Source organism: Trachypithecus francoisi, unplaced genomic scaffold (assembly GCF_009764315.1).
Source record: "Trachypithecus francoisi isolate TF-2019V2 unplaced genomic scaffold, Tfra_2.0 Lachesis_group13, whole genome shotgun sequence".
Taxonomy (NCBI): Eukaryota; Metazoa; Chordata; class Mammalia; order Primates; family Cercopithecidae; genus Trachypithecus; species Trachypithecus francoisi.
In genome coordinates, this window is record NW_022681458.1 from 31,327,165 (window position 1) to 31,353,021 (window position 25,857).

At 37.4% G+C, this 25,857-nt stretch overlaps 1 protein-coding gene across 3 annotated transcripts in view; it reads right to left on the reverse strand.

Annotated features, from left to right (window-relative positions):
* Nucleotides 1-25,857, reverse strand: part of UNC80 (unc-80 homolog, NALCN channel complex subunit) — a 229,458-nt gene that overhangs the window by 103,433 nt on the left and 100,168 nt on the right. For 2 of the 3 annotated variants that reach the window (XM_033230433.1, XM_033230432.1), the window contains exons 23-26: nt 17,653-17,865; nt 12,204-12,339; nt 9,150-9,283; nt 7,054-7,219 (exon numbers count right to left, since the gene is read on the reverse strand). In XM_033230433.1, coding sequence (XP_033086324.1) covers nt 7,054-7,219; nt 9,150-9,283; nt 12,204-12,339; nt 17,653-17,865 — 649 coding nt within the window. Of the gene's footprint in view, nt 1-717; nt 922-7,053; nt 7,220-9,149; nt 9,284-12,203; nt 12,340-17,652; nt 17,866-25,857 lie in introns of all 3 variants that reach the window. The other variant, XM_033230431.1, reaches the window with a different exon arrangement.

Genomic DNA, 25,857 nt, shown 5'->3' on the forward strand with positions numbered 1-25,857 from the left:
CAGGCTTTGACTGTATATTAAGTTCATTCTCAGGTGTTTGGCACATTGTATTGTCATCTTTTAATTTATCTTTACAGCATCCTTGCATTGTAGGCAAGAATTATTCTCACTGTGTAGTCAGAGAAAACAAATCCCTGAGAAGCTAAATGACTTGTTGAAGATCACTCATTGTCAGGTCTAGACTATCTTAACTCTCTGATATTTTGGTTGTTCATATTGTTAAATAGAGACTTTAAAATATAGAGAATCTTTAGGTATCCCTCCCCAAGAGAATTACTACATTTGACATTGAAGGTTCTGATCAAAAGAATGAATACACAAGTATCTGAATTTCAAAGACTGTCCTTGTCATTAAAGTGTTTTCTTTCTCTAACGTATACTCCACATCCTTGCTGCTCAAAGTGTGGTCCTTGAATCAGCAGCATCGGCTCCACGAGAAAGTTTGTTAAACATGTAGAATCTCAGATCCCCACCCCAGATCTGCTGAATCAGAATCTGCATTTTAACAAGCCTCTCCAGTGACTTGTATGCACATCAAGGCTTCAGCTGCCTTGCTCTAGCAAGGGTAGTATGGTTTTCAGGCTGAATAGCTTGTCTATCCTATGGCTCTGCCCTCCATCTATTTATGTGTGAGAAAATGGACTTCAGCTTGTTTCAGGACTTGGGCCCTGTCTTCCTACCCCCCACGTCCCTGCACACCCCACTCCTCTATGTTACCTAGGTCAGTGACAGTGTCCCTGCTCTGGGACAGCTGCAGCTCCTCAGCCTCAGACTCTGAGTCCTGCCGTGATAACTTGCTGCTCTTTAAGCTGCCGACCCGGCGAATGCTGGACAAGGAACCCCCCTTCTTCACCTGGAAACTGCGGGTTCCTTTAATCTGGAGCAGACGAGAACCTCCTATCCTGATCTTCCTGCTGGGAACTGTATTAAAAGAATAAAATAGGGCTTTTTCCCCCTTAGTGTTCCCCAGCCAGTGTTATATCCATCTCTCCCCAACTTGTCCCTGATCAGCCACCTCTGCTGGCCTGGATGAGCACTCTGAACAAGGAACTTCTCCCAAGCCCCCAGTCCTGCAGGACCCACCAGGAAGGGCTGGTGCAGCTTCTTTCTTGGACACAAAGCTCATCAGAACTGGGAACGACCTGCTCTCTTTCTGGCCCAGGTTTCACAAGCATGAGTGTGCCTTTGGGGCAGCATCAACTAGGACTATTAGTACACTTGTATCACAAGATTCCTTGATTCAAGAGAACCACAAACCATTTGTTTTTGCTTTCCTTTCAAAATGGGACTTACAGACTTCCGTAAGCTGTCACGTAAACCCCTTCATTTTGGAATACCTCATTCAGAAATAAGAACCAAAGGTGCTTCTCTCTGCAATAGTCAGCAGTGGCTTCCACTCTGCTCCTCAGAAAAGGCACTAAACAATCTGTTTTCACTGGGGTGCTTCGGGTGAGCATGAGTGTGAAATGGCTCTATTTTCAATGTACCTAATGATTTCCTACTATCCTCCTCTCAGTCAAAAGGCTGGGTGAAATGTGATTCCAAATGGTGCAAACCCCTGAGCCAATCTTATAACAGTCTATGCATACCAAGAAGAATATGCATTATTCATCTTTAGTCTTCTGGAAGAAATAGTAATTAGTGAGGAAAATAAAAGAGTAAAAGAAATGCATTTAAACTTGGAGCCTATCTTTATTTAAATCAACAGTATCCTTATTTCCCATAGTCATATACATACCTTCCTTTTCTTTTGAAGATTTGGTGTTGTCAAACATTGATTTTATAAGGGTGGGATAAAGTAAGTTTTAGGGCTTAAAGTCCATTATCAGGAAGGAGCCAGTTTTATAAGCTTAGCTTCTTAAGACATGAACAAGATTTCTTACTAATTGTTTAAGGCACAGTTACTAATATTTTAAAAGTACCAATCAGAAAGTTTGCATGTTAGTTTCAGGTTTCTCATTCATGAGAGAGTTAATATGTGACTGTGATAGAACTTGTGTAACTAAATGTTAGCTAAATGTATACTTTTAACGCCATTTAAAGGAGGTCAGAAGACTTTCTCCTGAACAATGTGAAAGTTCTGATTTACTGTTGTGATGGAGAAAGAATAAAATTATCACCATGCAGCTGGTAAAGGCCCCATGGAGCTCCCTGAACACATCTGAGTAGAATTTCACATCTGGATGGAATGTCTTGCAGCACAGTTAGACAAATCCCACAAAGATTATGAACCATAATGCTGCATTTTAATTATGGCACAAAGCACACACTATATTTTTCAATATTATTTTTATGTTTAGTGGAGACTTTATCACCTATCTGAAATACGTTTGAAACAGAATATAATTAAATTTTTTTAATGACTACAAGTGCAATTTCATGTCTAAGTAGATTCAGAAGTACAGAAAATATTAAACAGATAATTCTTAGATTTTTACAGAGGTACACACTAATATTCTTTGCCCAATTTTATGACACTTTTTGGCCTACACATGCAGCAAAATAAACCCAAATTAATGTAATCAGAAAGAAATTTAATTTTGAGAGCTTGTTCCACCAAAAAGGATAGTTGGAGATATCCTATAGCACTGAAAAATTACAGTTCAGAATTGTGGCATTGGTTATTTACAAGGGGCACAGCAGTTAGAATTTATATTTGGTATTGTACATGAAAAACATCAGTTGAGATTGTGCAGCATTGAATTGTAGCATTTATCTCCATGACAACAAGAACTAGTACAAAAGTGAAACAAATCCATCTAAATTGGATAAAACATCTTTGGCCGTTTCTTTCATCTCACATTGTATCAATTAGCAAGTCCTGTTGGCTGTATATTTCAAAATATCATAGGATTTTGACAGCTCCATCCCCTTTTCCCTGAACTAATGTAAACTACCTAACTGCTTCACCTTTCCCTCTACTCCATAGATTGAGTCATCTTTTAAATGCATAAATCATAAATACACACCTTATATCACATTTCTGGTAAAACCTACCAACAACTTTGACGCACTTAAAACAGAATTAAATTTCTAACCACATCTACCAGACCCTGTTTGCCCTTTGCATTACATTTCCGACCCATCTCCTACTATTCTAAATAATTATTTCACTTGAATTTTTCCTGGTAGAATCTGAATTGTCCTCAGGGTGTTTATTTCAAGAACTGGCATTTTCAGGTTTTATAAAACCAAATGGTATAAAATTTTAAAAACTGTAATTAGCAGTGTCTCTATTGTCTTCATTTTCACATAGGCTTCAGTAGCTGACAGCTTGTCAAATGGATTAAGGAATATTTAGGAATCTTTGGGAAGATTTTTGCCAACTGATTAAGGACATTTTATGGAGATACATATATAATAGCTCCAGTTTTCCATTCTTTATTAAACAACTTTCATATATTAACATAACCATTCTGTGAGTAGAAAAAATATTGAGCATTTGAGTGTTGAAATATTAACGCCAATTTACATAAATAATAATCATCAAAGTGTTCTTAAAATTAATCAGATATTTTATTTTATAAAATGATATAAAATTTACTCTGCTGAAGTTTAATCGTGTAATATTAGTAATTATCTACTATCTTATATACAATTAGCATAATAACTTTGAATGACAAAAGACTGCCTTCTAAATTAAAATCTCTTTGGGATATGTTTAAAAGAGAGAAGCTTCTCATCACATGCAGAAGAATTGTCTGAAGTAAGTAATATTTGAAAAAATCCTGATTTGATACTTCTTCATCCTCAAAAATTGCTCAAGATTTGACTTATCCTTCCTGCAACATGGCCTCTTTGGGCCATAAATTCAATAGAATATGATATATGATTACCTGTATTTTAAGAATGTCGTGACATTTTGATCTTGAACTATTCAAACTTTTCCCAATGTATATCTATTCCCTTTTAAATATTTTGTGTTTTCTCTATACAGGGCTATTCCTTCTAAGAATCATTCAGTCGTTGTTATCCAAAATTTATTGACTCATTGTAGAATGCCAGAAAACACTTCAACACATAAAATAATCTTTGACTCTTCTAGCAAATGTGCAGATGTTCTTTTAACTGAAATTCATGGAAAGGCAATGGAATTTTAAAAATGGCAAAATCAAATAGTGAAGTTGGCAGTTTAAAGGAGGCCCTAGAGGGCAACTTAAAACTTTGCAATCTTTAGTTCATAGTTAGGATTTTCTATGTGGGTTCTAATCTAGATGCTCACTATGTATATTTAAAAACCCAACAATAGCTATTTATTGTGTACCTACAATTCACCAGGTATTAAGTTTACACTTCACTTGCATCGTCTTATTAAAAGTTTTCAACATCACAATGCAGAAGGTGTTAACCCAGCTTTACAAAAAAGAGAACTGTGTCTTAGAAGGTAAATAACTTGGACAAGGCCACATAGTGAGTTACTGTATTTTACCCATTTTAAGTTATTCACATTTTAACATATCTGGAAATCAATATTTGACATGCAAGAGATGACATCTTATGAACACTTGCGCCAGGTAGCAGTTATGACACCTTTGTTATTGCTTGTCTGTGTGAAAAATGTGAAACACAAGCAAAAGATAAACAGAAAGAGTGACAGGATCTTTTAACCCTAAGGAACAAAGTGATAGTGAGGGGTAGGTGGGTGTGTGAGGTGGTAAGTCAGATGTGTTTAGCAACGTTCCTGAAGAGGGACTAAAGGTGGGCTAACTTCATATGGGTGCAAGTTGGCTTAAGTAATTAGCACAAAAAGCTTTACTTCTTTTGTGAATCCGTCTAAGAAACAATGGATCACTAACATTGTGATGGCACAGAGGACATTATCATATATAGAAACATAGACATTAGATAACTGTGAGTTGAAAAGTAATTAAGAGATTTAAACTCTGAGTTGACGATGGTTTACAAAAACTTTAACCAGTTTATTTTATTTATATATATAGATAGATAGATAGGATTGCACAAGAATGATATATAGTAATAATAATAATAAACAACATCTAATTAGGTCTGAAAGTCCTTTTTCAATAAGAACAAAAGACAAGCAGCTCGGTGTGGTGGCTCATACCTGTAATTCCAACACTTTGGGAGGCCAAGGCGGGTGGATCACCTGAGGTCAGGAGTTTGAGACCAGCCTGGCCAACATGGTGAAACCTTGTCTCTACTAACAATATAAAAATTAAGAAAATGTGGCACATATACACCATGGAACACTATGCAGCCATAAAAAAGGATGAGATCATGTTCTTTGCAGGGCCATGGATGAAGCTGGAAATCGTCATTCTCAGCAAACTAACACAGGAACAGAAAACCAAACACTGCAAGTTCTCACTCATAAGTGAGAGTTGAGCAATGAAAAACATGAACATAGGGAGGGGAACATCACTCACCAGGCCCTGCCACGGGGTGGGAGGCTAGGGGAGGGATAGCATTAGGAGAAACACCTAATGTAGATGACAGGTTGATGGGTGCAGCAAACCAGCACGGCACGTGTATACCTATGAAACAAACCTGCACGTTCTGCACGTGTATCCCAGAACTTAAAGTATTAAAAAAAGACTTACGGACAGAGGGACAAAAACATGCAAGACCAAATTAGGCCAAGGTGTGTATGTGCATGCAAGTGGGTGAATTTAAGTTAATTATAATGGAAATGATATGTACAGATGGAAAATACTGAACTATTTTTAAAATACCACTGTCTAGAAAACATTCTTAGCCAGGCCAAAAGAAATTCTGTAAACGCCGTAATACTTTTTTCTTAAATAACATGGTTCCATAAATAACTTTTCTAGGTCATTCTTATCTACTGAAAAAATTACAAGCAACCTGTAGGCTGACTATATTACTAGAAGACTTATAAGGTAGTCTCCCATTTAAAAAATCAAATATAAAACCTTCACATCTGGTTAATATCTGGTCTATTGCATGGTTATAGAACTTGTTCTAACGTGCATTTAGCAATGCAGAAAGACTGTAGCTGTTCTTTCTCTCTTCATAGTTTCATAAAAATGATTAAATAAGCCTAGTGCTTTATTAATTGATGAGATTAGCCCTACAAATGTTTAGCAGAGGTGTAGTTTTTTTTTTTTTTTTTTGAGACGGAGTCTCGCTGTGTCGCCCAGGCTGGAGTGCAGTGGCGGGATCTCAGCTCACTGCAAGCTCCGCCTCCCGGGTTTACACCATTCTCCTGCCTCAGCCTCCCTAGTAGCTGGGACTACAGGCGCCCGCCACCTCACCCGGCTAGTTTTTTGTATTTTTTAGTAGAGACGGGGTTTCACTGTGTTAGCCGGGATGGTCTCGATCTCCTGACCTCGTGATCTGCCCGTCTCGGCCTCCCAAAGTGCTGGGATTACAGGCTTGAGCCACCGCGCCCGGCCCAGAGGTGTAGTTTTTAAAACGAGATTCTGTTTACCAAATTAGTTTTACATTAAGTAATGGTCCCCAAGAATTTGGTACGAATGGATGCCATTGATGTTAAGATAATTGAGAAATATAATATTATTTTTTCTCTTTTTATTATGTTTTACATTTTAACAAAAGCATATTAGGAAAATTTTAAAAAATACAAAAATTAGCCGGACGTGGTGGTGGGCACCTGTAATCCCAGCTACTCGGGAGGCTGAGGAGAATCACTTGAACCTAGGAGGCGGAAGTTGCAGTGAGCCGAGATTGTGCCACTGCACTCCAGCCTGGGGACAGAGTGAGACACTGTCTCAAAAACAAACAAAAAAACAATAAAAGACAAGCTAAGTGATAAGAGAGTATTATGTAAAAGTTCAATTGGGAGTATTTTTCTTTTCTTATTGGTAAATAAAATAAGGGTTCATCTTACAGCTTTAATGGAATAAGGAGAGTTTCTGAGCTGGAATTGGAAGCCAGGCTTCTCTGACTGCCGAGACCAACTTTTAACAAGCATGATTTTCCATCATAAAGCCTACACAGTCAGTACTGTAGGGAGTTAACAATTTGGGGACATAATTTTGTAGTTTAGACCCCAGTGCAAATATCCTATGAGAAACCCTGAAACATGAAGGAGTCTTTGTGTTTCCATACCTTTCTTCTCCTCGACTCCTGCATCTGATTTGAGAGTGTGGCTGCTGCTGTGGAGAGAATCTTTTGAGTCTTCGTTTTCGTCCAGGACCCCAGCAAAACTGATCTTCCTCTCATATCTGTGCCGATCCAACTCGGGATCCAAACGAAGTCTGCAGCTCTCTAAGTCCTAAAATGCCAGTGAGGAGCACATGAGTGCTGGCATCTCCCCAGCACTGCTTTGCTCTTACGGCAAGCCTCCCTCCATTTTGAATTATACGCAACTGCGCTTAAACAGCCAGATTCCTTTATCTGATGCTAATTTTAGATTGTGACCATGCAAAGCTATTCTTGACTTTAAAAATAAATAAAATATTTCCTAATTCATAGTATTTTTCCCCTTTTCCTCACATGCTTTACCTTCCAAAAGCATAGGCCTTGATCCAAATCCACAACTATCTTCCTTACCTTCTAACTCTTTGTCCACAGTTTTGGCTGCATCTTTGGCCTTTATCTTTTATTTAAAAATCATGCATCAAGCATGGATGTGTTAGGTACTGAAGGATAAATAAGGAATTTTTTTAAATCTCTAAAGGAGCTCAGAATCCCAAGATAGAAACTAAGAAGGCAAACAAGTGATAAATTTTAAGACTGAGAGTAGGAGCTTAGAAATCAGGCTCAGAACTGTGCTCGACAGAATAATAGCTCCCCAAAGATGCCCTAATCCCTGGCACCTGTGAATATGTTGCCTCACATGGCAACAAGGATTTTGTAGATGTGATTAAAGCTGAGAACCTTAAGATTGGGAGATTATTCTGGGCTAGCTAAATGGGCCCAATCACAAATCCTTAGAAGTGGAGAGCCTTTCCAGGCTGCAGTCAGCGGAAGCTGTGGCTATGAAAGGAAGATGAGAGAGATACCATGTTTCCAGCTATAAAGATGGGGGGCCGGGCGCGGTGGCTTACGCCTGTAATCCCAGCACTTTGGGAGTCCGAGGCAGGCGAATCACGAGGTCAGGAGATAGAGACTATCCTGGCTCCAACGGTGAAACCCCATCTCTACTGAAAGTACAAAAACTTAGCTGGGTGCGGTGGCACATGCCTGTAGTCCCAGCTACTCGGGAGGCTGAGGCAGGAGAATGGCGCGAACCCGGGAGGCGGAGCTTACAGTGAGCCGAGATCGCACCACTACTCTCACGCCTGGGCGACAGAGCAAGACTCCGTCTCAAAAAAAAAAAAAAAGGAGGAGAGGAGGTAGATTGTGGATTGTAAAATTTGCTTAAATGGTAACACATAGATTGTTTACATAATGATTGCTCTGGGAGAGTGCCATAAGTCTTATGTGAACCGAGAAAGGAAAAAAATGAGTTAGTCCAGTTCCTCAACTCCAGCTGGATGATGCCTGTGATGACAGAACCACTGGAAACGTGGTGCCCCTTAGGGAACTAGGAGTGAAGGAAAATTGGCTCCAAGGTGTGCCCCGTGCCACACACTCTGTGAACGCGCCTGGTTCTTGGGGAGTATTTATATCATTGGTTAAACAAATCAGGCCCTCATGGTACACCACACATGAGTGTATATGCATGCGCACACACACTCATGGTCTTATTTCTGTCTATCCATAATCTACAGGAAATGCTACAGAAATAACAATGTACGTTTGGGGATGTTTAGACACTAAATACTGGAGTACTTTCAACCATAACTTAAATGAGAACACTCATTAAGAAGCAAATTTCTATACAGATTTATGAGCAGTTGGTATAAAAAATTTGTTGGTGAGTTCTGGAAAATATTAGCCATAAAACTCCTCATATTTTCAGAGTAAAGGAAGCTAAAAGCTCCTAGATATTCCCAGCATAATTGATAATGATCAATGAAACAGTGAAGGTATCCAGTAGGACAACCTTCACTGATTTCTAGATCAACTTTGGAGTTATTATTATTTGTAATGAGGAAAAGAGTATTTCTTTTTATGTTTCAAAATCCCTTGGTTGAATTTTTAAAATTATGTGATACACTAGCCATGGAACATTTAAGAAAACTGTGAATCTTGGAAACCCAGACACACGCCTGGCCTCTCCAAGTAATCTGATTATTAACATGCATGCTTTAACTTACCACCAGAGGCTCAGTGCGAGGTCTGGGCAGGCAAGAAAAGGTCTCTCGCAGGAAGGTGGTAATCTCCAGAAGAAGTTGACATGCTGCCATCTTCAAGGCAAAGGGGCAACCGCATTTAGAGGGGTTCACAGTACCTGTGAAATGAAAGTGTTCTTTCATAAGGAGACAAATCAACAAAAAATACAGAAATGCATAGTTTGATGGACATAGCTACAATGTGTAAAATCAAATTGCATATGAGAATGTTACCTATGTATATCCAACATCCAATTACATATGAAGACTTCATCTATATCTATGTAAGTTCAATTTACCTATTCCCTTTAGCATGATTTATGCACTACCATAAACATCTCTCTTCCTCCATTTTGCAAATTCTACAGAGTGCTTCAGTATTAAAATATTGAACAAGCAGAACTAAATTATTTTCCTTAAAGCATCATAGAGTAACAAAATGCAGCTCCAACTAAACTAGAATAGCTTTTAATGAAAACAGAAATGGGAAGTAATCTCGCAAGATTTCTACGCTGCTATTCAATCAGATTTAGACTATGTATATGGCAGTGAACTAGATTTGGAGCTACAAAAATTCTGCCAGCTCATTTTATGAGAGATCTCTGTCTTGCTGTTCTGAGGGCAGTGAAGTTGTTTCAGCTGTAGTTCAAATGTGTTTCTGCAACACAGACAAGACAAACTTACTGGATCACACATATCATACAGTTTGTGCAAGCTAGCCTGTCAAATTAAGGCATAGCTATACTAGAAATGTACAAATATTCTCTTTTGCTCTGAAGAATATTGACCTTTGAATTAGTAAAGCATTGTATCCACTAGAAGCCAACTAATAGTTTTTGCTCTAAAGATAGATAATGGCCACGGTAACACCATAGTGATTTTTTAAATTCTCAGAGTTAGTTCTCAGATATGTGTCATCACAACCAATGACACAGGATGATGCAGAAATATATTGATTATTTAAGTGTTCAGAAAAAATCAAAGCCATGTAGAATTCTTTCTCTTATAAAAGAAAGGAAATGGTTGTCTATTTTAAATGAATCAAGTCATCAAGCAATCACAATATCATTACATATGAACAGTCCTAAAAATATCTCTAAAATGTTTCCTGGATGTTAAGCTTTCTTAATTGAATAGAATACAAACTTCATGATTTCATTTGAAAATAGGTGGAAATTATGGTCTTTCTGTAGATATTTAAGCTATTGTTTTCTCAGGAAAACCATTTTCTCTCCCGAGTTAATTTGTTGCTGGGGACTTTGCCTGTCATCAAGAATGGAAAAGACAAGCTTCTGTAGAATTTCCAGCCTGAAAGTTGCTTGCACCACAATTAGCCTTTAAATGCAAGATGAGCTGTGTATTGACGTGAAAGTGGAAGTAAAAATCAGACATATCAATCTTATATATGCCTTATAGGGGCTATGTAACTAAATATTGTCTGGATATGCAACACTTTTTAAAAAATAATTGAACAGCAGACATTCAGTATAGACTTTTGGGTCTGTCTTTTCACTCCTAAGGTTATCATCCAGGCTTTTCTTACCAGTCCTGCAGACAATGAGCTTAGTCTTAGTCTAGGCTCTTTCATGGCTATCATATTAAATATCCTGTTTTAATAAACAAGGATTGAGTTCTACCTAGTCTCAACAAAAAGCTAATATTCTAGGCATAACATACTGGTAAATGACACTTATGCAGTCTAATGGGGATTCAAGTTGTTTTTGCCTATAAGGATGCATGCGTTTAATGTTGCTTCAGCTTCTCTCTGTTCTGAACGGCCCCCTGGAAGTTCCAGGGTGGTTTAGAATGCCCTCTGGCTAGATGGGTCTTATGGTGGGCCTTCCCTAGGTTCTGTGATTGCTGGATAAACCTCATTCTAAGATAGTTTAGGCTATTGTAGATATTTTTGGGGCCAACCTTCATTATTAGGCTGAAAGACTGACATAATAATTTGGTGTTTTGTCAATGGCCACATCAAGAAGATTTGCTCTGATTTGATAAGGTCTTAGAAGGGGCAACATGATTAAAAAATGCAAAAAAAAAAAAAAAACTTTGGGAGGAACGTGGAAGGGAAGATCATAAGAGTTTTCTTTGATTATTATTCAGTCCTGCCTAATGTTACACTCCATCTATTCTTTTACATTTCATGACTGCAACGATGCAGTAGGTCTGAATCACCTAATGAAGGACAACTCTTAACATGTAGTCAGGGAACTTGAATTTCAAACCACAGGGGAAGGTCAGAAGGAAGAGATCTCAATACGTTCACCATATAAAGATACGAATTCCATAACTATAACTGGAATTTTGTATTCCATAAAAGGCAGTGGTACATATATACAAAAGCTTGTATGGTATAGAACACATGTATGCACAAAATGATGTTGAAGAAGAATATAATAGGAATCCTTTTGTCTCTACTTTTCTATGATGAGATTCAATTCCAAATTTAATAAATAGGTACAGTACAGACGACATTCATAGTTCTAGCAACCTCTGAATATTTTAATATTTCAGTGTCATGTTAAATACTATAATATACTTGTTTAAAATTTTCAGTATTTTACTGATTTGGAAAATATTTCATATTCAATTTTATTTTGTCTGATTTTGTTTCCTGGAGCAACAACAACAACAACAACAAAAAAAACACAAAAAACACAAAAGAAACACAAAACCTGAAAAAATCTCTTCTAGGACAGTAAATTTTCCGCAACTGTAGTCTCTCAGAGATGTTTTCTCAGAGAAGTCTAATACCAATATTTGTATAATAGCAAGAGTCAAAGACAAAAAAGTAATAAATGTTCCATCTTGCCTGCACCTCCTTGCCCCTGTCTGTCTGCTCTTTCTGGTTCTTGCCTTGTCTCTGTGTGGCTTTATGCACATGCTTTACACCATGCACAGGGAAAAGGGGATAAGGCGCAGTGGGAAGACATGGGGAGGTGGTAAGAATATGAAGGAGAAAAGAGAAGTATTAAGTGCTCCTAAAGCAGAGGTTCTTACAAGCAGGGGTTCTTGTAGTAAAGGGAGTCTCCTTACTGTCATCTAAAAAGTCTTCCTCCTCATCCTCCTTTCTAAGTCTCCTCTTGGTCTCCTCATCGTAAATGAGACCCAGAAGGTTGGCTGGGCTCTCACTTTCCCCATGGCACAGCTCATTCAATCGGACGCCAATTGCCTACAATGGGAAGGAAAACAATGAAACAGCACAAACTAAGTCAAACTCTAAAATAGGCTCTCACATTACACCAGACATAAGTAACCAATTAATAAGAATTATTTCCAGCATAAGCCTCTTCTGTATGCTACAGTGTTGTTTCCACCATATTTGCCAGTATGGAAACCAGAAATGGAAGAAATGACTATCCCCACGGTCATTCAGTTTAAAGATTTGTAAAAACTAGGATGACACCTTTGTATATTTGTACAAAAGTTTTTCTGAAAATATTTCCATTTACTCAAAGGTTATTTATTTTACAGATATGATAAAAGGGAGTACACAGTTGCTTTTAATGGAGGATTTTGTTGCAGTAAAACATCAGAAGGCACAGTTCCTCAGAGTGCTTCTGATTATGCTATTTTTAATGAGAATGTCACTGTCACGCTAATGAGTTTAGAAGTTGGCCAGAATTCTGTTGCTGATTTTTTTTCTATATGTCATTATATATGTACTTATTGGCTTCTTTTATAGACTTTGTTCCTCTTTCCATAATACTCTATGAATTAGTAAGAAATGCTAAGTTTTCTTTTGGTAGACTGCCCAACAACATTAGAAATATGACTTTTAATAACTCAGCACATGGACAATATTGGTTTTTACATGGTATTCTTAGAACTAACATCCTTGCTATCTGTTACTGAATCTTCAGGCACTACTGTCTGGTTTATCAAAGGAATTTTCCACAAGAAGAGACAAAAAACACTATCTCTATCTAATTTATTTTATTTCCAATTATATAGTGCATGCAACAATGGAAGAGATGCAGGCTCAGGAGTGAGAGAGAAAAAGTTAAACAGATCACTGAACTTGGCGTTTGACAGTTTGGACACTCTCTGTTTAAGTAAGAGCAAAATTCCAGCTAACTTTCTTCTTTCTTTCTGTATCATACTTTGCAAATATTTAGAAAAGTTACTAAATTCTCAGCAAGTAAGAAAATACACTTACTACTGAAAACCAACATGCTCAAGCTCTCTAAGTGAAGATTATCCTCATAACTCTTTAAATGAAAAGACATTTTTGAATGCTGTGGATATCTGTAAACAAAAAGGTCTCCCTAAACTCTGGAATTAAGTGAGGAGCTAAAAACCAGGTATAGAAAGCAGTATGTGGGATTCTAAAATTTTAGCTGCTAACTGGGTAAGTTTTAAGCAAACAAAACAAATTGTAAAAACAAAACCACCACCACAACAAAAAGCCTTATCCTATTTTGGAGATCCTCTGTTAAGGAGGAGACATGCAGTTATGAGTCTGGAATGGAGCCAAGAAACTAAATAGTGAGACTCAAAGAGGAAAAATGTCTACATTGACCATTCCAGGATGTTGTAACTAAGCAACTTAAATTAAATCCACCGTTTATAAAGCTTAAAGGGCTGCTCAAAAAATGAACTTTTCTGGTATAATATTGTATGTCTAAATAACAATTTATATCTCTATTTCTCATCCAAAGCTAGAAAAATGCCTCAGGGCTACGTTTTTTCGTCTCTTCCTTCATTCATCAAATATTTATTAAGTGAGGTAATTTGTTAGGTATTAAATAGAACATAAAGTTGAGTAAGTTGTACACTAGTACCTTTGTTTAATGTGTCCTGGTAAATTATAAGCCCACATAAGAAAGATTACTATTTGGCAAATAGGCAAGTTAGAAGGGCTGGAAGGTTTGCCCAAGGTCGCTCAGCAGGATTCAAATATAGGATGTCTGACTATCTATGCCTGTGTTCTTTTTTTCTTTCTCTCAATGAGCTTATAGTCTATTGAGGGATGTAATAACATAACAAAACAACTAATTAAGTGGCTAAAGAGACTGGAAACACTTTATTAGCTCATAAGATAGATTAAATTCATTTCAGAGAGGGAGAGGGTCGGGGAGCTGTGGGACTGGAAAACTACATTTTGGGTACAACGTGCACTACTCGGGTGATGGATGCATTAAAATCTCAGAATTCACTGCTGTAAAATTAATCCATCTATGTGGTCAAAAACTGCTTGTATCCCAAAAGTCATTGAAATAAAAAAATAAAGAAATAAAGATAAAATTTAGTTCAGAGAACCACAGAAAATCTCACAGAAGGTCTCAAAGTTTGTAGCCTTTGACAAATTGGTGTTTTGACTGATGGAGAATGGGGAGAGTAGACATTCGAGGAGACGGTCCTGAAAGATTTATGTTCATGGAAATGCACCATGTGCTCAGAGACTGCCAGACGGGCCACTTAATTGAAGTTCAATTTTGTGAGAGGAAATAATGTACAGAAAGGCTGAAAAGGTAGATTTGGATCAGATCCTACAGTTCTTGAAGTTGAACTTCATTTTACATTCTTGAGAAAGATGAAAGGTAGTTTCTGAGTGGGGGAAGTAACCTGATCTCTCATTCCAGGGACATTGTACTAGCTACCCAGGAATGCTGAGACAAGTATGGACTCTGCTTTCAAAAATTCATGTCAGAACCTATTATTGAACATATATTAGGAGGAAAGTATTTAAATACATATTCTTTGGGTACATTGACTCATTTGAGTTATTAACCCATAATCTTGGAATGGTTTGAGTGAAGGTCATGGAGAGGGCAGTGATGCCAGGCTAATCAGTTTGGGTTTTATCCCGAGGGAAAAGGAGGGCCACCGAAAGCATTTTAAGTGAATCAGAAACACACTCTAATTTGCATTGCAGCCTAATCACTCTGGGAGCAGTTTGGAGAATGAATTAGAGGGGGCAAATCTGGAGGCTGGGAGATCAGAATGAATGTCATATCTTGGGTGGGCTGGGCTATAGGAAGAACTTTTCACTGACAGTGTGTAGGATGCATTAAATGAGAGGAGACTGTGAGGAGAAGACCAAATAGGAAAAAAGTTTAATCATCCAGATGAGAAGTCATGGAATCTGACCTAAGGGGTTTCAGTGACACGAAAGAGGTGGGATCAATGGCGGGGAGATGGGGATATGCTCAAAGGTTGGCATCTCAGATGACGGTGGTGTCAATAAGAATAGAAAGCTCAGAAGGGTTGTAGGTGGCAATGTGTTTACTTGAGGAGAAGGGTTTTATTTTGGAAGATTGAGTTCTAGGATATTAACTGAATGTTTCCAAAGTGCAGCTGGCAATGTGGGCCTGGGATCTGAAAATTGCTATGGTTAGGGAAGTCTGTACTTACGGGTTATAGTTGGAAATATAAAAATAAATGTAACCCTAAAGTAAGTTATATAGGAAGAAATTAAAAGAAATCCTGGAGAATATCTGTTTATGAGGAGAGAGGAGACAGAGGACTAGGAAAGGACACAGAGAATTAGGCACAGAGATGCAAGGAAACTCTGGAGCATAATGGTTTCAAAAAGACAAAGGTATGTGCAGTTGGCAGTGTCAAATGCTGCAAGAAAGTCAGAAGACAATTCTCCTGAAAACACCTGTTTGTGAAATCTCTTGGTCACAATCTCCCTATAAACCTGAAACTCTCAAATGCGCAGCACTTCATGGTTTTCTCCTCCTGTAGGAAGCCAATGGGATTATCAGTTGTGACTGCTGTTTCAGAGAAGCCTCTCAATAAGACCTTCCTTGAATGAGATAGGTAATAAATGGGGGGCTGAAACATCTCTCCACATTAAAGAGATTATTGGTGCCTCTATGTATCTCATGATATGCATTTCATTGACACTGCTTGACTTGTATAAACTCTTGTGCTGTTAAAACTAAATTAAATGCAGGATAAGTACAATGGAATCACATAATAACTTAGCTCAATTATTTACAAAAATAGATATTACATAGGAGAAACTGTGTCTTCTCATATATATAATGTGCAATAGAAGCCTGAAAAGGGCAGTGCTGTCTTGATCATCGACATTAGCATTAATGAAGTGTTCTACTCCATCGTATCATATGTATATATAAATATATATATATATACACACACATATATACATATATATATATACACACACACACTCATGTATCCTTTTAAACAGGATGTCTTTATATAGGAAAGAAAATCCAAAGAACAGCAAATGAAGTAAAGACTGATACACTTATAGAAAGACTGCACATATACTGAATACAATTCATGCCTTTTGAATAACTCAGGCACTTCACAAAAAAGATGTGGGTAAAACTGGAGGAAGAATACCCTTAGCTGGTAGGCACATTGGTAGACACATTCAGCTGAATTATTAATCGAAATTATAACAGTTATTCCAAGTAATCTTTAAGAAAAGAGGAATATATGGAACCTCTTTATGTGTGTTTATGTTCAGCTCTGTCTAAAATTAGCAGAAACAACTTGGTCCTCTTGAATTTCTTTTTTTTTTTTTTTTTTTTTTTTTTTTTTTTTTTTTTGAGACGGAGTCTCCCTCTGTCGCCCAGGCTGGAGTGCAGTGGCCGGATCTCAGCTCACTGCAAGCTCCGCCTCCCGGGTTTACGCCATTCTCCTGCCTCAGCCTCCCGAGTAGCTGGGACTACAGGCGCCCACCACCTCGCCCGGCTAGTTTTTTTGTATTTTTAGTAGAGACGGGGTTCACCGTGTTAGTCAGGATGGTCTCGATCTCCTGACCTCGTGATCCGCCCGTCTCGGCCTCCCAAAGTGCTGGGATTACAGGCTTGAGCCACCGCGCCCGGCCTTGAATTTCTTTTTATTCTTCACCTTTTTTCCTTCTATGGTAAAGAAGTTGGAGTTATTTTAAGGGTCTTTTTTGTTAGAATTCCTAAAGAAGTTTCATTCATTCACTTTTAAATTTATTCACTTATTCATATGCATACATACATATGTGTGTATGTGTGTGTGCAATTTCCAAAAGCTTTCAGACCACTTAAAGGAGGCACATCAACAAAAGAGAAAATTTCATTAAGAAATTAGAAAAAATTATGTCCTACAAAACATAAATTAGAATAGAATCCAAAATAAGGGTGTATTTTACAATTATAACAACAACTATCAAAAAGACAATTCTTGATGAATACAGCAACTAGAAGCAAGGCTTTGAAATCTAATCTGGGAGATGGAATATTGGTTCCTCTACTTACTATTAATATACATGTAAACTTTGGTAGGTCGTTTGACCTGTATAAACTTCAGTTTTCTTAACTGTGAAACAGAGAGAGTAATTTCTGACCTCATAGATTTATTGGGACGATTAAATGAGTTGTTTATTTTTCCCCAAAGGGTTCCCTTCAGTACCTGGTACATATCAAACACTCAACAAATTGTCTTCAAAAACCAACACAACCAATCAAAAAATGACTCCACTTCACTCAAGCATCCTAATTGTTATAGAAGAAAACCGAAAGCTCACGTCTCCCCATTGGTAGAAGAGCTTGGCCGCATTCCACTGCAGCTTCTGGTTTCGCTTGTTGCCCACAATGGGAGAGCGTCCCCGGGAAAGGCCTTTCTTGGTGATGTTCACATGGTGCCCTTTCATCCACTCTGGCCAGTTGCCACGGTTGCAGCGGTGAACAAAACGCGCACATTCCAGGAACAAGGCTGCTCTGGCCACCACAGGGGCTTCCTGAGGAGGGTTGTTCAGGAAAGAATAATGTACGATTAATGAACAATAACTTTAAATTGGTCTTAAAGGGAATGACTGTGTACTTTTAGTTTATTTTCCTCTTCATGTTTTGATTTAGTTTGACTATATTTCCTAGGGTTATGTCTGTACAGCCAAGACAGTAGTGAGAAATCTGGAAAGTAAAATCCCTGAAGAAAATGTGGCTCTTGAAGAATTAGACATTTTAAGTAGGTTTCTGTGTTGCTTTCTCCTTCTTCTCAAGAATCTCAAGTAATTACATGTCTCCAACTTTGTATATTTAAGAGTGGCAGTGATTTGAGTGTAGAGTGAAAGAGATTTTAGTGAGGTCTTAAATATGAATCTTTTTTTGCACCCTAAAATTTTACATGAAGCAAACAAATATTCCATTTCTAGAATTAGTCTTATTTTAACCAAGGGCATCAGAAGTAATTTTGTACCAGCAATAGTCTTTTGTCTATAACCATCCATATATTCCAAAGAGGTAAAATTGCTTCTGCACATTTTGGCTATAAAGAAAAGGAGTTCAAGACCAGCCTGGCCAACATGATGAAACCTCATCTCTACTAAAAATACAAAAAATTAGCCAGGCGTGGTGGAGTGCACCTGCAGTCCCAGCTACACAGGAGGCTGAGGCTTGAACCCGGGAGGTGGAAGTTGCGGTTAGCCAACATCGTGCCACTGCACTCCAGCCTGGGAGACAGAGTGAGGCTCCATCTCAAAAAACAAAAAAGAAAAGGAAGCTCAGTCTTGTTGAGTTAGTTTTTATTTTTTCCTTTTGTCATAAATAACCGCCTGGATTATACTTAAATAGGCATGGTTTTCATTGAAAATATTTGATAAAGAGGAGATTAATTGATAAATGATAGAGCATTTCTTCAGAAAAATATCACTCCACCTTGTCATGTCAAGATGTGCTTGAAAAAAAAAAAAAAAGGAAAAAAGAAGAAACATCTTTTAGTTGATATCCAGAATCTGGTAAGAATCAAATACTCTACTGAAATCTTTGAAAAAAAATTTTTTTTTAAGTTAAGGAAAGAAGTAATGAGAAGTTTTCCATAGAAGGTCAATAGATCATAAGAAAATATGTATCAACTATTCATGTGTATTTTGACTTGTGTCAGTTTTTTAAAAAATACATCACAATATTATTTATCATTTTAGGGTTACTCCGTAACCACAGATTTTCAAATTGAAATAAATTTTAATAACCATTGCAAGCAGTAGTATTCTTAACAATGTATCCATAAAGTTAAAATAGAGGCTAATACACTGTCAATTACATGTCAGTTAACTTTTAGAATTATAATATACAACATCCCTGTGATCTATAAATAATGTCCCTCATTTAGGATTTTTAAAAATGAGGTATAATTTTTCACTATCATATAGCATGAAAGGGGTGAATATAGGAACATAGGATTCAACCCAGATCTCACTGATGCCGGTCCTATGCTAGTTTCTCTTTGGCATTTACATTGTCTTAATTTATACTCCCATAAATCTTAGTAAAAGATAATTTCTAGAGTGCAAGTAGAAATTAACTATTAATATTTAAAGTGGGACATTAGTTCCATGTACTATTGTTTTCGAAAACATAAATATATAAACATATCATTTCCCCATTTGAGATCTATTACAGGCTCCATCCACCTCAACCAGAAAACAAAGATATCCAAGCTTTGTGATTTGGGTCATCTCCTTTTCTATACCCATCCCAAGTGCTTTATGATCCAATTATGTCAACTTAGTTGCTGTCTCCCAAATATGACATCTTCTACCATTCCACATGTTGTCTCATGGCTTGCAGAGCCTTGAAACTCCTTTTCTACCCAGAAAATTCCCATTTTTAAGATTCAGGATTCAGTTAATTACCTCCTCTGAGAAGCCTTCTTCAATCCCTTCCCTGGTCAGGCAGAGCTGGTTACTTTACATTTTTGGGTACCAAAGTATCCCAAACACACTGGATGATTCAAGTAAGTTAGTTCCTTAAGCCTTTCTTCATGGTATATGTCTTAAATGCAGCCATCAAAAATTACAATGAAAATATATTTATGTAGGTACTTAATTTTACAAAGAATATTATGTATTGCTACAACATGAAAAATTAACCTATGTGAAAGACAGAATGCAAGATGAACACTAATGGTGAGAATCTATCCTTAACAAAAGCTGGATACTAATGATGAGAGTCTATCTCATCAACTGCATGGGGTCAAGACTAGGAAGCAGGTCACAGGGATAGAAAAACTTGAGATTGCAAGGAGTTAGATGACCTTCTGCATTAAACCCAATAGTATTGCAGTGCCATACCATATAGACTAAATATCTATATTCTTTCTTGTATTAGGTATTCATTTCACTAAACAGTTCAGATATGCAAATCTGTGTCTGGTAAAGGTTGGAACATTTGTCTCTAAAACAGAATGTCAGTTTAGAGGTCAGGCAAGTGATGCAAATTTATTCTTAGCCTGTCACAATATGACACATTCCCAATATAAAGCAATGTGGATTCAAAGCTTAATGACAGGAAGACATAAGTAACACTGCTGAAATAGGATTATATTGTGAACCCTGGCTCCTTCAGGATTAACAAGGGTGAAACTTAACGTGGACCGTATGTATGGGGTACAGGATCATTTTATTGCCTGTAAGTGTTAGATGGCAAATGAGAGGATTAACAATAGATGAATGAACAATCTAAATAGTGATATGTGAGGCTTCCTATATAGATTAGTTTGCCTACTTTAGATAAAATAATTCTTAAAAAATATTTCTTAAAAATTATTTTAGCTGCTTAAGAAGCCCAAGGCATTTTTTAATCTAAACCAACTTCAATTCTCCTGCTCTCAAAAACTTCTCATGATAAAACTGAGATATTATGAGTTACAGGCTGTGGGAAATTTGAATCCAAGTTTGGAAATGACATTGAAATTAACATAAAAATAATTCTCATTAACTATATGGTAAAATATTAAGGGGGAGGTTGGTTATTGTCTGATGAATTTTATGCATGTAAATAGCCAAACCCATTAATGTTTGGAAATGTCACTGTTTGCATCAAGGAAGATGACAGAGTCATTCAAATATTGCCTTTTTATTATAATCATTATTAGCCTAGTGGATGATGGTAGTCTTAGAAATTCTATATTCAAGATGGCAGTAAATAATACTAATTTATGGGGCATTTTCGTATATATATTACTATACTGAAAATTGAGGGTGATGCTAAGGTTCAAAGCCAAGGGCACTGATGTCCATGATCATTAGTCAGCAGCAGCTAATTAAGTTTGCTGAATTTGCAATGTGTGTGCAACAGCATTCAAGGAATTCTGGTGTGAGTGTGGCTATGAGGAATCGTTTTCATTCAGTTCCTTTTAAAATGTAGTTTAGAAAGTATTGATTTCAGGGGCAGGGTTATGGAATACCTTGGACAAAGGATTCCTCCTGAGCATAAAGGAAAGTCAGTTTTCCCTCTTTTGATGGAGCTTACCTCTTATGGCTCAGTGCAATCTGAAGAAGCAGCAAAAGATGGAGGCATGACATAATGGATAGGGATGGATTCACATCACAGAGAAAAACAGCACAAATGGAGAAAAATGAATCGGAAGAATGCTGCATAGCTGAAAAGAACCACAGAGTATCAGAGGCACAGTTACAGGTGAACATCTAAACAAAATTTGACACCATTGGCATACCACAGAGAATTTGCTGGTGGTCCTAAAAGAAAAGTAAGCGTATTTAAATTTCTTCTTTCTTATTAACATGTCTGCTCAGATCTCTTTTTATGCTCCATAATGTCACAGAAAGGCTTCTATTCCATTATATTATAACTTTGTAGTTTCCAGACAAGCAAGAATCGATTTTAACTGAGAGGCAAAATATTAGATTGAACCTATGAAATTTCTAAATTTGAAGGTCAGAAATAGTCATATCAGCAATTTCATATAGTTCAATCTTGTATGAGGTGTTCTCTGCATGGGTTACAGGCTAGTTCAGTTGAAATTACAAAAAGTTAATGAATGTCAATGCACAGCATGGGGGTCTCTAACAGTCTACAGCTAGAAAATGTCAGGAGTCTGGCTACTTTCCTTGATTTCTTTGCCATTTTTTCCTTGAATTTTATAAGATCATTATGTATATTGAATACTTCCTTTATGGAAGTGAGGCAGAGAATTGAGATACTAATTTCGACAGCTGTGCTTTATTTTGCCTGCGGACCTAAAAAATACTGTTGCCAAGATATGATGGTTAATTGAAGCTTATAATTGCAATACATTTCTTTCCCTGGAGAACTATATCTAAGCTTATGATGTGCAAGGAAACCTTGACTGCTCCTGAAAACTCATATAACACTGGATAGAAACTGTTTTTAAAGACTAAATATTTTACGTGGGTCCCTATGGAATTACGTATTTTTTTTTATTGCCTTACAAAATAAAATATAAAGCTGTTGCTGGTGCAGGATACCTGTTTATCTACAACCAATGGGAATAAGCAGTTATTTTGGGTCTTAGTAAGCATTGGAAAGTTCTTTGCTAGGGGACATATACTTCTGAGTCAGTATTTATTACTTAGTTTGTATTGAATTCTCTGCCTGACTTGGATCAATAAATAACTGACCCGCTAGCTAACAGGCTGCCTCCATCCCTGCCCATTTCTACAGTAGCTGTGGGTAGGCTGAAGACCAACATTACAGGTTAGCACAAGATCTGGAAGGCTAGTCATTTTAGCACTTACTCAGATCATGCTAATATTTTGGGTATTTTAAAAACCAAATGAGGACTTCTGTTTCTGACAATATGATGAATTAAGAGTGAAGAATTCATTTGACTTAGAACACCTGGAATGGTGGGTAAAATATCAAAAAATGTCTATTTTTAATTTTGCTTTTATTTCTAAAGTGAGATTGAAGACAACTAGAAAGTAGAAATTACAAGAAAGTACAATTCTGGAGGTGAGGGTAGGGATAAACTAGATAGAAATATTTGCCCTGAAGGTTTCTGCTGACTGTAGAAAGGCCAGATGGGTTTCCAATGGGCTACAAGCTAAAAGTTGGCACAAGTGGGTTGGTGGTCAGATCATGTACTCATCTGACATAAAGCCAGGATCTCAGGTAGGAGCCACCCACAGTGGATGAATAAGAAAAAAATCTGCCCCAAAGAAGTTGGTTTGCCTGACAAGGTTTGGCTCTGGGTAGGACAGAGGAGGGAAATAAAAGGAAAAAGTCTTTCATGAGAATGCTTAACAAAATCCCACATTCTCGTACAAGTTTGGTGCACCAGGAATGGGCTAATTCCATTTCCCCCCCAACCCCCAAAAATAATTTTAAAAAATGTTCTTAGATTGATAATGTTTCCAGGTGTCTGATTCATAAAACAAGTTCTTAGAGACCTACAAAGAGACTTAGACTCCCAAACAATAATAGTGGGAGACTTTAACACACCACTGTCAATATTAGACAGATCAATGAGACAGAAAATTAACAAGGATATTCAGGACTTGAACTCAGCTCTAGACCAAGCAGACCTAATAGACACCTACAGAACTCTCCATCCCAAATCAACAGAATATACATTCTTCTCAGCACTACATAGCAAGAGGTTCTTTGAAACCAGCAAGAACTAAGAGACGATATACCAGAATCTCTGGAACACAGCTAAAGCAGTGTTAAGAGGGAAATTTATAGCACTAAATGCCTACATCAGAAAGCTAGGAAGATCTCAAATCAACACTTTAACATCACAATTAAAAGAGTTAGAGAGACAAGAAGAAATTAATCCAAAAGTTAGCAGAAGAAAAGAAATAAGTCAGAGAATAATTGAAGACGATAAAGACACGAAAAATGCTCCAAAAAAAATCAGTGAATCCAGGAGCTGGTGTTTTGAAAAAATAAGCAAAATAGATCACTGGCTAGACTAATAAAGAAGAAGAAGACAGAAGAATCAAATCGACACAATAAAAAATGATAAAGGGGATATCACCACTGACCCCACAGAAATACAAACTACCATCAGAGAATACTATAAACCCCTCTATGCAAATAAACTAGAAAATCTAGAAGAAATGGATACATTCCTGGACGCACACACCCTCCCAAGACTAAACCACGAAGAAGTTGAATCCCTGTATCGAACGATAACAAGTTCTGAAATTGTAGCAGTATTAATAGCCTACCAACCAAAAAAAGCCCAGGACCAGTTGGATTCACAGCTGAATTCTACCAGAAATACAAAGAGGAGCTGGTACCATTTCTTCTGAAACTATTCCAAAAAATTGAGAAGGAGGGACTTCTCCCTAACTCATTTTATGAAGCCAGCATCATCCTGATACCAAAACCTGGAAGAGACAATATAAAAAGAATGTGTCTGATGAACATCAGTGCGAAAATCCTCAATAAAATACTGGCAAACCAAAGCCAGCAGCACATCAAAAAACTTATCCATCACAATCAAGTCTGCTTCATCCCTGGGATGCAAGGCTGGTTAAACATACACAAATCAATAAATGTAATCCATCACATAAGCAGAACCAAAGACCAAAACCACATGATTATCTCAACAGACACAGAAAAGGCCTTTGATAAAATTCATCATCCCTTTATGTTAGAAACTCTCAATAAACTAGGTATTGAAGGAACATATCTCAAAATAATAAGAGTTATCGATGACAAACCCACAGCCAATGTCATATTTAATGGGCAAAAGCTGGAAGCATTCCCTTTGAAAACCAGTACAAGACAGGGATGCCCTCTCTCACCACTCCTAGCTAACACAGAAATTCTGGCCAGGGCAATCAGGCAAATAAAGAAATAAGGGGTATTAGGCCGGGCGCAGTGGCTCAAGCCTGTAATCCCAGCACTTTGGGAGGCCGAGACGGGTGGATCACAAGGTCAGGAGATCGAGACCATCCTGGCGAACACGGTGAAACTCCGTCTTTACTAAAAAATACAAAAAACTAGCCAGGCGAGATGGCGGGCGCCTGTACTCCCAGCTACTTGGGAGGCTGAGCCAGGAGAATGGCGTGAACCTGGGAGGCGGAGCTTGCAGTGAGCTGAGATCCGGCCACTGCACTCCAGTCTGGGCGACAGAGCGAGACTCCGTCTCAAAAAAATAAATAGATAAATAAAAATTAAAAAAAAGAAATAAGGGGTATTAAAATAGGAAAAGAGGAAGTCAACTTGTCTTTGTTTGACATGATTTTATATATAGAAAACACCATCAACTCAGCACCAAAACTCCTTAAACTGACAAGCTATTTCAGTAAAGTCTCAGGATAGAAAATCAATGTGCAAAAATCACAAACATTCCTTTACAGCAATGATAGACAAGCGGAGAGCAAAATCATGAATGAACTCCCATTCACAATCACTACAAAGAGAATAAAATACCTAGGAATACAGCTAACAAGGGATGTGAAGAACCTCTTCAAGGAGAACTACAAACCACTGCTCAAGGAAATAAGAAAGGACACAAACAAATGGAAAAACATTCTAGCCTCATGGACAGGAAGAATCAATGTCGTGAAAATGGCCATACTGCCCAAAATGATTTATAGATTCAGTGCTATTCCCATCAAATGACCATTGACATTCTTCACAGAATTAGAAAAACTATTCTAAATTTTATATGGAATCAAAGGAGACCCCATACAGCCAAGACAATCCTAAGCAAAAAGAACAAAACTGGAGGCATCATGCTACCTGACTTCAAACTACAAGGCTGACTGACTTCAAATTACAAAGCTACAATAACCACAACAGCATGGTACTGGTACTAAAACAGACTTATAGACCAATGGAGCAGAGCAGAGACCTCGGAAATAACAACACACATCTACAACCATATAATCTTCGACAAACCTGCTGAAAACAAGCAATGGGTAAAGGATTTCCTATTCAGTAAATGGTGCTGGGAAAACTGGCTAGCCATATGCAGAAAACTGAAACTGGACCCCTTCCTTACATCTTACACA